We start from the raw sequence: 14,600 nt of genomic DNA, 5'->3' as shown, positions 1-14,600 counted from the left end.
CTCCATAACATATTGAAGTCTTAAAGTAAGAATTTTTGCTATCGTTTTGTAGATAAAGTTGCAACAAGCTATAGGTCTAAATTCTGATAAGAGTAGTGACATTCAATTAACCAAGTAATCTATATTTAAAAAAAAACTCATGTATAACATCCATAAGCTCTTCTTCTCCAGTCACCTTCCATGCACTCCTATAGAAGCTAGCAGAGTAGCCATCTAGCCTTGAGGCTTTATCTTCAGGAATTGAGAAAATAGCATGCTTAATTTCTTCTCGATCTTGAGATTTGTTGATCAAGCTATTGTCTTCGAGCATCAGCAAGACAAGTGCCTAATCTCAGCCTTTGGAGGATTTAAGCCCCAAGTCCTAGTCCTAATTAACTTCTTGTAAAAGTTCAGCATCTCCTCTACAATTGCTTCACAATTGTCTAATCTCTGTCCATCCTCTGTATACAGTGTACGCATTTTGCACTGATGCCTCCTAGCTTGAATACCTGGCATGAAACTAATGGGTGCCCTTATCTCCTTTAGTTAATCGCTGAAGTCTAGCCTTCGGTTGGTAAAAGCTCTTTTCAGCCTCTAATAACTTTGCGCACTTGCACGCCAATTCCTTTCCGTTTACAATCAAATTCTGATCGAGCAGATTACTACGAAGACTTCTTTAAACACCATCCAATTCAGTTTTCACTGCACACCTTGCTAACTAATATTTGCACAGTGCCTTTTATTCAGTAACTTTAACTCGGATTTTAGATCTTTTTGTTTAGTCACAAATTGATACATTTTGCATGCATCCTCTAACATGCTTCCTCCAAACATCAGCAATAATCCATTCATAAGAAACATGTTTAGACCAGATTTTAAAGATCTAAAAGGTTTCTTTCCCGCACGCAAATCCTCATATACTGAGATTAAGCCAGAAGAGTGATAAGAGACATTAGGAAGCAGGTACGTACTCTACTCCGTATTCTTTCATCAGCATCTTGTTTTTGTTCCGAGTATATTGACATCCAATAGTTTTCATTTGAACCGAATCACACTCCAAAATGCAATCTTTGAAATCTTGTACCTCACTATTAAAAACTGGAATACCATCCATTCTATCCTCTGCACATATTACATTGTTGAAATCACCATAAACAATTCATGGTTCATAAATATGAGCACAAATACTTTTCAAATAATTCCAATGTCTTCTCCTCCCATCCCCATGATTCAGAGCATATACAAAAAGAAGCCGGGCAGTTGACAACACCATCTTTAGATTTAATAGCACAAGTGATGCATTGATCAGTAACATTAAGGCAAGGGACAACCAATATTGTACTATCCCATAAGACCCAGGTTCTACCATTGGTAGCATCAGTGTAATTATTCAAAAAGACCAATTTCCAACAATTTTTTTCTGATAACATTAGCTTTAACATGTTTTACTCTAGCTTCCAGAAGGGCAATTATAGGTAGGTGATATTGATGAATCATTGATTTAACTACAATATGTTTATTAGCCTTATTGTCACCATTATTATTATGCTCAATAGGCTTGTCCTGCTTAATCGGATTCTCAATCACCATATAGTTTTGGACCTCCACTGCATTGAAGGCTTTGTGAGAAGATAGCATGTGGGGGCCACACCCATCCCACCCACGCGTTTTGCTAGCTACAGACGTGTTTTGTTTCGGTGGGGACCACCCACGTGAAGCAGAGTTTTCTTTTCCGTGTGAGATTTCGGGTCGCATCCCTATAAATATCTAGTTCTAGGATTTCTACAGGTGACGTGCAAGAGAAGAGGGGGTGCGGTGCAAGGACGGCGTGGGAAAAAGCGGCGTACAAGGGAAATTCGCAAGTACAGAAGGGGGGGAACGGAAATCTTGGGTGGCGTGCAAGGCTTCGTGCAGAGGGCTGTGTGCAGGCATCCCGCAGAGAGAAAAAGCCTTTGACGGCTGACCTTTTTTGAGTAGAAAAGCAGGGAGCTTATTTGAGGGTTTAATTTGTGAGAATTGTGTGATTGTGAACCCTATTTGTATTCTTTTTATCTCTAATAGTAGACCCCCCCCTCCTTGCCCCGTGGACATAGGTAACTTGTCGAACCACGTTAAAATTGATTGTTCATGTTGTGATTTGTAATAGAGAGTTTAGGTTCCCTAGACAAGTCAGTCCTAGAATTAATGAGAGAAAGAGATGATATCCCACTTTGTTAAGATATTTTATTTTCAGTTCTTGTTTTCTTTATGAAACAGAGATTTAGTTGAGATCTACTCTCTTGTCGAGCACCAGAGATGCTGTAGAAATTTTCGCTATGCACAACAAGTAGTATCAGAGCTCGGGCTACGCTTGTGCAATTTGGAGGAGTAGATCACTTTAGAAGCTCGTCTAGGGTTTCAATTGGAGTTAAAGATGAGATCTTTTTGGTAAAGGCTTTCTCAAGTTTGGATCTATTCTTCAGTTTGTTTCGCATTGGTTGTTGGTGTGTTAAGGAATATGATCGAGAAAGAAGGTGTTGAGGGTGGTGCTTCTGGTGTGAAGACCATTCAAAGTTTGAATATTCACTCTACGAAAATATATGTGGAGAAATTTAATGGCACAAACAACTTTGGATTTTGACGATGCGAAGTTTTGGATGCGCTGAATGCTTGCATTTGAAGATGAGGCTTTATCGCTTCCAATTGAAGAAGGGAACCTCCATTAGTGATCACATGAACCACTATACGAAGCTTCTTACGGATTTGACGAATGTGGATGTTATGATTGAAGATGAGGATAAAGCGTTACTGTTGTTGAGTTCCTTGCCTGATTAGGAATACGAGACATTTGTTCTTACCCTAATTAATGGGAAGGAGTCCCTTTCGTATAGTGAGGTCACTGTTACACTTGTGAATTATCAGCTTCGAAAGAATGATAATGAGGCTTCAGTTAAGCCGGTAGCGGAGGCATTAGTCGCAAGAGGGAAGAATCCAAACCGAAAGAATTAGAAGTCACACTCTAGAGTAGGGAATCCTATAGTTGGAAAAGATCAGTGTGCTTGGTGTAAGGATACTGGTCATTGGAAGAAAGATTATCCAAAGTTCGACGAATGGATGAAGAATAAGCAGAAAGGAAAAGGGAAGCAACCATCATCAGAAGCAAACATCATTATATCGGATGGTAATATTTCTGATACTTCTATTTATTCGCTTTCTATCAGTCCTACAGGTAGCTATTCGGAGGAATCCGAATGGATGTTGGATAGTGATGCGACCTATCATGTGTGCCCTAGAAGGGAATGATTCTTCAGTTTTGAGAAACTGGATAGTGGTCTGGTGTGCATAGGAGATAACCGTGCATGCCAGATCCTTAGGATATGAAGAATTCACATAAAGATGTTTAACGGGACTATTAGGGAGTTATATGATGTGAGATATGTTCCTTCCTTGAGGAAGAACTTGATCTCAATTGGAGCTTTGGCTGGAGAGGGTCTGAACGTTCGTGTTGAGGACATGGTTCTTGAGATCGTGGAAGACTCTTTGATTGTGATGAAGGACGTCAGAAGGAATAACCTGTACTAGTTGATTGGAGATACAGTGACAGGTGGAGAGTTGGTGACTTCTGTTGATTCGACTAGACTGTGGCATTTGGAGCTTAGTCATTCCAGTATTGATTTGGAGATGGGTGCACAGACCTACAATTTGAAATCCAGTGAACACTTTGATGTGAGCAAGAAGACCGATGTGAAGTTTGGCACCTCTATTCACGACACGGAGGGTCTTTCAGATGGGGTTCACGTGGATGTTTAGGATCCTTCCAAGGAGGCATCGTTGGGAGGATATAGATATTTGGTTTCCTTTGTTGGTGGCTGTTCTAGGCGTGTTTGGGTTACAACCAAATCCCCTTTGGATAAAGTCCTAGTAGTCTCCAATAGATTGAAGAAGTGTGAGATTGGTAGAAAGGTGAAGGTACTTCATTCAGGTTTTGGTAGGAGGTACAAGATGGACCTGTTTCTGTTTTGGAGCCGAGCTCACGGTATTTTGAGATACTTCGTTGGAAAGAAAATCTTAAGGCAACTAGATAGGCTAGCAAATTTTGAGAACCATGCCTTGCTGGAGGAGGATCAGTGTTGGTTGTCAAGCAATTGTCTACAGAAGAGTTTCTGGACTAAGGCTTCGACATATTTGGGTCATCCCATTAAAGAGTTGTTAACTGCTGTGATTGGAGGTAAAACTCAATTGGATATTTAGTCTGGTAATATCACATTGGATGAGGCTTCGATGAGTGAACCTATTGACTCTCAGCAGGTGGAGAGTTTTGGACAGATCATAGAGGTATCACAGCAGGTGGAGAGTGATGCTACTTCACATTGGGTGGAGATTACTTCACATACTCCAGATCATTCTGTATCGTTTGGGATTCCAGCTAAGGTGACACAGTTAGGGGATCATTTGGATTTGGATGCAGATGATGAATTTGTTTTGGATTTGAGTGCAGCTAGTGGATATGATTTGGTTACGACCATTGGTTCACCTCAGATAGAGGTGTTTGATATGTTTCAGTTTGGGGCCTTTGGGAGAGCTATAAGTTGCAGAGCCGTTGGTGATGTTGGTGAAGAGTTACAAACTTTTCTATTTGATTGAAGCTTTTTGGAGGCCATTTGATGAACTATGTGAGGCTTGATTCATTGGACAAGAGGATACGTAGGCAGTCTTTATGATACAGTCGATTTGACAAGTTGATACCGACATTTGGAGAGTGTTCACATTCTCGTTTGGGTCTCGACTTGTTGTGGATTGAGTCCGTTATTGTGAATCGTTTCACTTCGTACTGGACGTAACAAGTGAGACATTTGTTTTGGTTGGTGTCGACTCAGTTTTGGAAAAACTTCGCCGAGGTGGAGAATTATGAGAAGATAGCGTGTGGGGGACACACCCATCCCACCCACATGTTTTGCTAGTTGTAGATGCATTTTGTTTCGGTGGGGGACCACCCACGTGAAGCAGAGTTTTCTTTTCCGCTTGAGATTTCGGGCTGCATCCTTATAAATACCTACTTCTAGGGTTTCTGCAGGTGGCGTGCAAGAGCAGAGGGGGTGCGGTGTAAGGACGACATGGGAAAAACGGCGTACAAGGGAAATTCGCAAGTGCAGAAGGGGGAGAACAAAAATCTTGGGCGGCGTGCAAGGCTTCATGCAGAGGCATGTGTGCAGGCGTACCACAAAGAGAAAAAGTCTTTGACGTCTGACCTTTTTTTAGTAGAAAAGCAGGGAGCCTATTTGAGGGTTTAATTTGTGAGAGTTGTGTGATTTTAAACCCTATTTGTATTCTTTTTCTCTCTAATAGTAGATCCCCCCTCTTTGCCACGTGGACGTAGGCAACTTGCCGAACCACGTTAAAATTGATTGTTCGTGCTGTGATTTGTAATAGAGAGTTTAGGTTCCCTCGACAAGTCAGTCCTAGAACTGATGAGAGGAAGAGTTGATATCCCACTTTGTTGATATATTTTGCTTTCGGTTCTTGTTTCCTTTGTGAAACAGAGATTTAGTTGAGATCCACTCTCTTGTCGAGCACCAGATATGCTGCCAAAATTTTCGCTGCGCATAACAGGCTTATGCTTCCTACAATAATCTATTTCATGACCCATAGTTTCACAATGATCACACCAAGCGTGGTTTGAGTTCATACACAACTTTTTGAGAAAACACAGAATCATTAGGACCCTGAATTTTGACAACATATGTCAAGGTTGCTGTCAGTTCCACCTGTGTTAACACCCAAGCGTATTAAAATCTCTGCTTATTTGTTGTCATCTTAGTAGCCATGATTGGTTTTCCAATCAAACTAGCCACTTTACTTAGGCCCTTAGCATGCCATAAGTTCAATCAAAAAGAGGAAAACTACACCCATATTGGATACAAATTAGAATCAAATTTATCACATTCCTCCTCAATACCCCGCGGCCTAAGCAAAAATAATATTGAAGCAAAAAAAAAAAAAAACCATGGTCATGCCTCTAGCACCCCACTTCTCTCTTTCTCATTCTTGAAATTAATCAGGAACACATCAAGCTTAACTAAACAAACTTGAGGTGTAGCAATAGTACTCCAAACTTTTTTCCTTTGTAGTATCAGCATTAGCATTACTAACACCTCCAGCTACATGATCATATTGATTATCTTTAACTACATTAGCCTCTTTTATCTTCCCATGTTCAGTTCCATCATTTCCTTCCTCATGAGATTTTCCAGACATAGCCACATAATCATCAAAAAAATGATCTACATCTTATTCATCATTAACATTAGAAGAAGATGACTTACTTGGATCGAAGGGAGCTCGAAATCCACTCCGCTGCAGGAGAAGAGATTCACATAGTATTGGTGAACTCTCAAGTTGTCCCCTAAATCAATTTGCATATGTCCCTCTTAAACTATTCGTATTTGCCTAATGTCGGATCATTTTATGAGCCTATATTCAAATATTTAACAGATTAATGACATGATAGTATATTTATTTGCATTTATTATATTTTTTCAATCTATTTTTTCTAATTCATTATTAAAAGGGTTAAAAGGTAAATTTTTTTGAGAGAAAACAGTTAAAAAATGTTTTTAATCTGAGAAACAAAGATGAACTAATAAAAACTCATAAAGAAATACAAACGAGTCGCTGTTCTACGAAATATTTGGTTATAGACTCACAAATAAGCATGTTAAAAATAAAAATATAGTTAGAAGGGCATAGTATACAAATTAGATAAATTATAATACTTAAAAAAGACAACTTGATAGTTCATTAAATATTTTAAGGGGCTGCTTGGTTGGCTGTGAAACTAAGAAATGGAAATCAAAACACCCGACAAACTCATGTGAACGTGTTTGATTTTCTTTTTTTGTGTTTGGTTGAGAGAGGAAAAAAAAAGATGTTGTGCATGAGTGCCAAATTTAAGAAACCAATTTCCTCCTAAAAAGTCATGAAATAAACTTGAAAACATAGAAATGAATCCCACAACCTATTTTCCATTAAGAGTCTGTTCGTTTATTTCCTAAAAAGCAAGAAATGAAAATGGAAAAGGTGAAAATCTAAAAAAGTACCATTTCTTCCATTTCCATCCCTAAAACTCACCCACAACATCCAATAAAATATTATTTTCATCCAACAACTCATCCACATCATCTAATAAAATATTATTTTTATCTAACCACTCATCCATCACACCTAATAAAATATTATTTTCATCTAACAACTCATCCATCACATCTAATAAAATATTATTTTTATCCAAACATCACTCAACTCATCTCTTCTCATCATTTCAAATCACTCATATCATCTAATAAAATATTATAACAATTCACCTCATCTCATTAACATTTCATTTCTTTGTTTTCATCCCAAAAAGTTGTGAAAACACTTTTCTTAAGTGTGGGTCACACCACCCAATAATACAATGACAACTCATCTCATCTCATTTCATTTCTTATTTTTAAGAATGAACCAAACAAAAGAAAACAACAAACTATAGGAAATAAGTTTCTTATAATTCATTTCCTTATTTTTTTTCGCCAACCAAACAACATCAAAACTAGTTTTCTTAAAAAATCACTCACATCATCCAATAATAATGTGACAACTAACATTATTTCATCTCCATTTCTTTGATTTCCTTCTTTTTTAGCCAACCAAACACTCCAAAAACAATTCTTCATTTTAATATTTTTCCATTTCTTTGATTTCCCTCTTTTTTTTTTAGGCAAACGAACAGGCCCTAACTCCCAAACTTGTGTTTGTAAGAAATGAACCCCTTAGAGGAAAATAAACATTTTGTCCTATTATTTTCTAAAAACCAAACCCGAAACCTCCTCCTACAATAAGGGGCTGTTTGTTTCGCTCAAATTTGAGCTGAAAGTGTCGTAAAGGGGCTATTTTGAAAACTGACGACGAGAAAACTGTCAGTTTTCTTCATTTACGGTTGTTTGGTTCGTTTTGAGCGGCGAATGAAAATGGGGCTGAAAGTGGCGATTTGCTGAAAGATCATTTCCGTTCCAAAAACCCCGATATTGGTGGAAAGTGATCAAATCTCGTTTCCCCCCCTCCCCTCCCCTTTCACCCTAGGTTTCTGATCACCGCACCGTTCCTTCCCTCCATCTTCTCCCGCCACCTGCTCTTCGCACGGCTGTTTGCTCCTTCAGCTCTCGATCGCTGTTCTTGAGGTTTTGGCCTGACGATTTGGCCTGACGATTCAGCTCTCGATCGCCTGGTTGATTTGGGGATTTGGCCAGACGATCGTTGTTCTTGAGAAAATTGGGCGCTACTCAGGTAAAAAACCCTAAACCCAAGTATATTTTTGAGCTAGGGTTTTAGTTCAGGATCTTTGCTCGGGTTCGGAGATCATATCAGGTTTAAGATCAATAAGATCATTACCATATCTCTGTCATGTAAAGAAAAGGGGAAAAGAAGAACAGGGACTCACACTTACTTATTGATTTCGTTAAGAAAAGGAAAAAATGATACCTGACATACTTTGAAGGGTGTGGGAAATTAAGTTTTGCAAAGGAACATCTACCATGTTGATTTGTGAATTATGTGATGGATAGATAGACCTGATCATTTGTTTGATTTCTTTGTTTGGTATCTTGTTATTTGGTATCTTGATATTCAAATCATGTTATGCACATCTTGAACTTGTCAAATATGAAATGGTATATCATATTATGATATATATGGTTAAATGGATATATCATGGGAAATTGAGTAGTGTAGTCTGGTTAGGATACTTATGATTACGTGTGACAAAATCATGAAAGCTCGTCTCTTTTAATGCCTCAATCAACACATGTTTTTATTTTGCAAGTAGGACCTTAGCAATATAATTAGACAACCATCTTCATTTACTGTTACTATCTGCTTTAATATGACGTTTGTATTTTAGATGGATGGTGATCTCGATAAAGAAACCGTAGTTAATATGTGTTCGGGTGTTGTACTATCTGTCTTGGTTATGGTTATGGTATTCATGAGGAGAATGCAAAGTAGACGTAGATCTATACGTGCAGGTCCTAGTGAAGAGAAAATAATACAATATCAAAATAGAAAACAACACCTGGATCGCATATATAATGGATTTAGTGATAGTTGTGTCAACTATGTTAGAATGCGAAGTGGTGCTTTTATGAAGCTTGCAGAGATATTGAGGAGCAACGATTTATTACGAGACTCAAGACATGTTACAGTGGACGAGCAACTTGCTATGACTTTGAATATTTTAGGGCATAAAACTAAAAATCGAAGTATTAGGTCACATTTCATTAGATCTGGCGAGACTGTGAGTAGGTATTTCAACAAAGTGTTAGAAGCTATTTGCCACATACGACCACGCTTTTTAAGACAAGCACGGAATGAAGTTCCACAAGAGATCCTTAGCAACCCTCTATACTATCCTTATTTCAAGGTATTCTCTCTTTAATTTGTGATTAAAAGCATGTTCATTTAATTTAAAAAAAAGATTCAATTGTAGTTTTTTGTTCTCTAGGATTATATTGGTATGATAGATGGTACACATGTTGATGCTACGCTACCTGCTAGTCTTCAACCACGATTCCGTGGTCGAAAAGATGTTACACAAAATGTTTTAGCGGCTTGCACTCCAAACAAGTTATTCACTTACGTATTAGCTGGATGGGAAGGTTCTGCAAATGACTTTAGAGTCCTCCAAGATGCATTGTGTAGGCCACAACCTCATGGCTTGAAAGTTTACGATGGTAATTTCATCATATCTTAAATTTTAAGTAATTACTTTAATTAATATTGGTTTATTCAATGAATTGACAAAAATTTTTACTAAACGCCTTCAAATCATGCATTTGTAGGAAAGTATTACTTGTGTGATGCGGGATACACGACCATGCCGGGTTTTATCTCCCCATATCATGGTGTTCGTTACCATTTGAAGGAACAAATAGGAAGAACACCTAAAAATAGAAGGGAATTATTCAATCTTAGACATTCTTCTTTAAGGTCTAAGATTGAATCTACATTTGGTTGCTTGAAGAATCGTTTCAAAATTCTCACCGCGAAACCTCATTACCCTTTTCGCGCGCAAGTGGATATTGTATTAGCTTGTGCAGTTCTTCACAATTATATTGCAATGGTTGACCCGGATGATGACATATTCAATGAGACCGTTGAGATCGAAGATGATGAAGGTGAAGTTGCTAATGAAGATGATAATAATATTGTTGATTTCTCTCAACCCCAAACTCAAAGGGAGCAAGCAGAATCAAGAAACGTATGGAAGAATCGTAGAGATCAAATAGCTTGGGAAATGTGGGTTGATTATTGTGATAAGTATAAGGGAGGGAATACTAATGAAATAGGCATGTGATTGTTTGTGGGAAAATTTGTAATGATGAAAATGAATGAAAGAATTGCGTTTGATTTTATTCTCTCTAACTGCTTAGAAAAAGAATGATTACAACTCTCTCTACTCTCGATTACAATTGGATTTCTGATTACAAAAGAGAAGAGAATGATCTGGATTCTCCCCTTTGTTTAATTCTGGGTTCTTCACGGTGGCGATGAGATGCCTCCCTCGAATGCTCGCATCGAGTTTGCTTCTCGTTGACGATCCGATGTCTTGTTTCACTGGAACATGGTCTTCTCCTCACGATTTGACGTTGTGGAGAACTCTGAACGAGTTTAAAACTCTATGAAAGAGTTGATTTAACCGAAAGTCGGTTATAAGCCAAGGATGAAGAAGATCTTGTTGCCGATCTCCAAAGCTCCAGAAATGCTCTAAGGATCAGGTAATAGCTCTTCTTAGTATTAACGCTAAAGGCTAATACTAAGGAAGGATGAGAACGGGTGATGAAGGCTGATTTAGACCTCTCCTCCTCGGTTGAAGTGCTCGATCAGTGTTTGCTGCAGCAGGGCTTCGCCGAGGCTCTCTAAAAATCCAGATCATTCCAAATGAGGTAAGGGGGTCCTATTTATAGGAAAACAAGAGGGGGGGCGTCCGCACAGATCTAGGACACCCCAGGGGTGTCCGCACAGATCTGGGACACCCTTGGGGTGTCTCCAAAAATCCGAGACACCCCTAGGGTGTCTCGGAATTAGGGTGTCTCTAGGGTGTCTCGGATTTTCCGAGACACCCTAGGGTGTCTCGGAAATTCCGAGACACCCCTGGGGTGTCTCGGAATTTCTGAGACACCCCTGGGGGTGTTTCGGGGTTCCGAGACGTCCGTAGGTGTGTTTTAACCGTTTTCCCCGTAGATTCTTCATACGAATTCGGATTTGAGTGATTCCGGGTGCGTTGGATACGTGACGAAGAGTTCGATCCGCTCTGATGGTTGGATTATCTGTAGAGTGGCCGAGGCACGAGGGGCGTTGTCCTTTTTTGTGAACAGTGCCGGGGCTTCCCGATTGGTCCGGGTCTTCGTGATTCCGAAGTCCTATCTGCTCACATAACTCGTCGATTCACTTCAATCGTTCATCGACGTCAATTAGGCTCATGTGGGTCGGATGGTGATGTTCATTGTTGTTCGTTAACACTGAACCGGTTGTGGAGAACTATAGGCAGTTTTCGATGCCTACAGATACCCCCCTTCAAAGTGTTCCTGACTCGTTTCTTTTATAGGAGAGGCTGGAATACTTTGGATGTGATTGGTCTGGCCTTCAGTCGGCCTCAGGACCTGTGGTTAGCTTCAACTCTTGTCTCCTTCGATTTTCGGTCTATTCGATGCTTTGACGAATAGCCGAGGTTCTTCCGGCGCTGCGTTTATCGCTTGGCCGTAGTCGGAGTCTCGAGTTTGCAGCTGGTGGATTGAATTTGGCTAGTGTCATTGAGTTGACTTTGAACTACCTCCGCCACATTATGCTGGCTTAGGGTTTTGGATCACCGTGTGTTGACTTTTTGTCGCAACGCATTGACCGGCGTTGACCTAGGGTTATGCGTTGACCGGCATTGACCCTTAGGGTTTTGATTCGTCAAAGGTTGGCTTTTGCTGCAACCCGTTGACCGGGGTTGACCTAGGGTTACGCGTTGACCGGCGTCCACCCCAGGGTTTTGGATCGTCAACGGTTGACTTTTGTCGCAACGCGTTGACTGGCGTTGACCTAGGGTTACGCGTTGACCGGCGTTGACCCTTAGGGTTTTGATTCGTCAAAGGTTGACTTTTGGTGCAACCCGTTGACTGGGGTTGACCTAGGGTTACGCGTTGACCGGCGTTGACCCTAGGGTTTTGGAATCGTCAAACGTTGATTGGTGTGGATTTTCATCCTCAAATGTTGACTTTTGTTGCAACTCTTGGCTTGTTTGGCCCTTTTGAGCTCAGTTTTTGTGCAGCTTCCGTGGTTGTGTTGGCCTGTGGTTGTTTGACAGGTTTACAAGTGGGGTTCCATGTTGGTTGTTTGGTTTGTTGCTAATGAAGATGATATTAATATTGGCGAGTCTGAATTTGTGTTCCACTTGGCCTTGGTTTGCTGTTTCCATGTTTCAGATTCATGTCCAGTTGAACTAGCTTTGTTGTTTCCATGTTGGTTGTGTTGGTTTGCTGTTTCCATGCTGGCCTTGGTTGGCTTTTGGTGAGTCTGAATTTGTTCTCTCGGCCTTGGTTTCATCTCTTGGTTGTGTTGGTTTGTTGTTTCCTTGTTGGTTGTGTTGGTTTGTTGTTTCCATGCTGGCCTTGGTTGGCTTTTGGTGAGTCTGAATTTGTTCTCTCGGCCTTGGTTTCATCTCTTGGTTGTGTTGGTTTGTTGTTTCCTTGTTGGTTGTGTTGGTTTGCTGTTTCCATGCTGGCCTTGGTTGGCTTTTGGTGAGTCTGAATTTGTTCTCTCGGCCTTGGTTTCATCTCTTGGTTGTGTTGGTTTGTTGTTTCCTTGTTGGTTGTGTTGGTTTGCTGTTTCCATGCTGGCCTTGGTTGGCTTTTGGTGAGTCTGAATTTGTTCTCTCGGCCTTGGTTTCATCTCTTGGTTGTGTTGGTTTGCTGTTTCCATGTTGGCCTTGGTTGGCTTTTGGTGAGTCTGAATTTGTTCTCTCGGCCTTGGTTTCATCTCTTGGTTGTGTTGGTTTGTTGTTTCCATGTTGATGATTCATGTTGCAGGTCTGAATTTGTTGTGTTGGTTTGTTGATTCATGTTGATGATTCATGTCCAGGTGTGTTGGTTTGTTGTTTCCATGTTGGTTGTGTTGGTTTGCTGTTTCCATGTTGGCCTTGGTTGGCTTTTGGTGAGTCTGACAGTGTTCTCTCGGCCTTGGTTTCATGTCTTGCTTGTGTTGGTTTGTTGTTTCCATGTTGGTTGTTTGGTTTGTTGTTTCCATGTTGATGATCCAAGTTAGAAGCTGGCCTTTGGTTTCAGTTGCTTGGTCTATGGAGCTAAATTGTTGTGTTGGCTTTTGCTGAGTCTGAATTTGTGTTCCACTTGGCCTTGGTTTCAGCTCTTTGTTGTGTTGGTTCGAAGGATCCATATTTGTGATTAATGTGATGGTTTCAACTTGCTCTCAGCCTTGGTTTCAGCTCTTGGTTGGCCTTTGGTTGTGTTGCATATTTTGTGTTATGATGATGGGCTATTTTTAAGATATGCAGCCAAAGTTTATAGCAACAGTATATTGGCGGGGCAATATATTGGCGGGGTAATTGTAGGTGTAAATTTTGATCTCCCGAAAACAGGGAACTTCGTTTGTATTGATAAAAAGGCTTATTACAAACTAATAAATCAAATGTTTACAACAGAAGCGGAGGGAAAGCCCTCCTTGTTTAACGTGGGTTCCTCGGTGGCGATAGGACGCCTCGCTCGGTGCTCGTGCCGAGTCTGCTTCCCTTGGACGATCCGATCGAAGTTGCTGCCGGAGCCGGAGCTTCGGTTCTCAAATGAGGGAGCCTTTGGCAAAGGTCCAGGTTCAACCTTTGGGAGATTAGCCAGCAGAATATGCAACAGCCAATCCCCCTCTCATGCTGGCTGAAAATGGTTTTTAGTAGGCAAGTGATGACATGGGCCATCCCTTGATTCATGGGATTTGACCATGTGAGGGAGACAGCTTGACTGCTCCTTGAATTATGGGATGTGACCACACGTCGTTCAGAGATGTCCTGATGTTCATTCGTACCGTCAGTGGTCATTCGAAGACCTGTGCTCTGCATCACGCTACGTAGGAGTGGGAAAGCCCCTCCTCGTATGCGTGACAACGGCTGTCAGATGCTTGCGTGGATCTGACCAACCACCGAGCGTCGGCGGCTCTCGTCCCTTCGCCTGGACAACTGAGGTGAGCCGCATTTATGAGGGTGCAGGCTGTTTCGGCGCCTGTCCGCTCATTCGTACTGTGGACGGCCATCTGACGGGCCTGGAGTATTGTGCCCTCTCCCTTGATTTGTGGGATTTGACCACTGATGTAACTGTTCCCATACTCCAAGTGGGCAGTTGACAGTGAGCTGGCGAGTCGCAGGCGAGTTCAGATGCGCAGGCAAACTTGGGGTCTGCAGGCGGATTTGAGACTGCAGGCGAATTTCGAGCTGCAGACGAGCAGGCAGACTTGGGTCTGCAGGCGGATTTGGGACTGCAGGCAGATTCGAGCTGCAGACGAGCTGCTGAGCATGGATTGAAGAATAAGCCGTAACTTTCAAACCGTAAGTCGGAATTGGACGA

General features: G+C 41.0%; 1 protein-coding gene across 1 annotated transcript; it reads left to right on the top strand.

The window, feature by feature from the left end:
* Positions 9,116-10,345, top strand: LOC109839313. The gene is made up of 3 exons (XM_020407743.1): positions 9,116-9,412; positions 9,494-9,722; positions 9,831-10,345. The coding sequence occupies exons 1-3, from the start codon at positions 9,116-9,118 to the stop codon at positions 10,343-10,345; spliced, it is 1,041 nt and encodes a 346-aa protein (XP_020263332.1).

Source organism: Asparagus officinalis, chromosome 4, assembly GCF_001876935.1.
Source record: "Asparagus officinalis chromosome 4, Aspof.V1, whole genome shotgun sequence".
Taxonomy (NCBI): Eukaryota; Viridiplantae; Streptophyta; class Magnoliopsida; order Asparagales; family Asparagaceae; genus Asparagus; species Asparagus officinalis.
The sequence above is the reverse complement of the archived record's forward strand: the minus strand, read 5'-3'. Positions and strand labels throughout refer to the sequence as shown.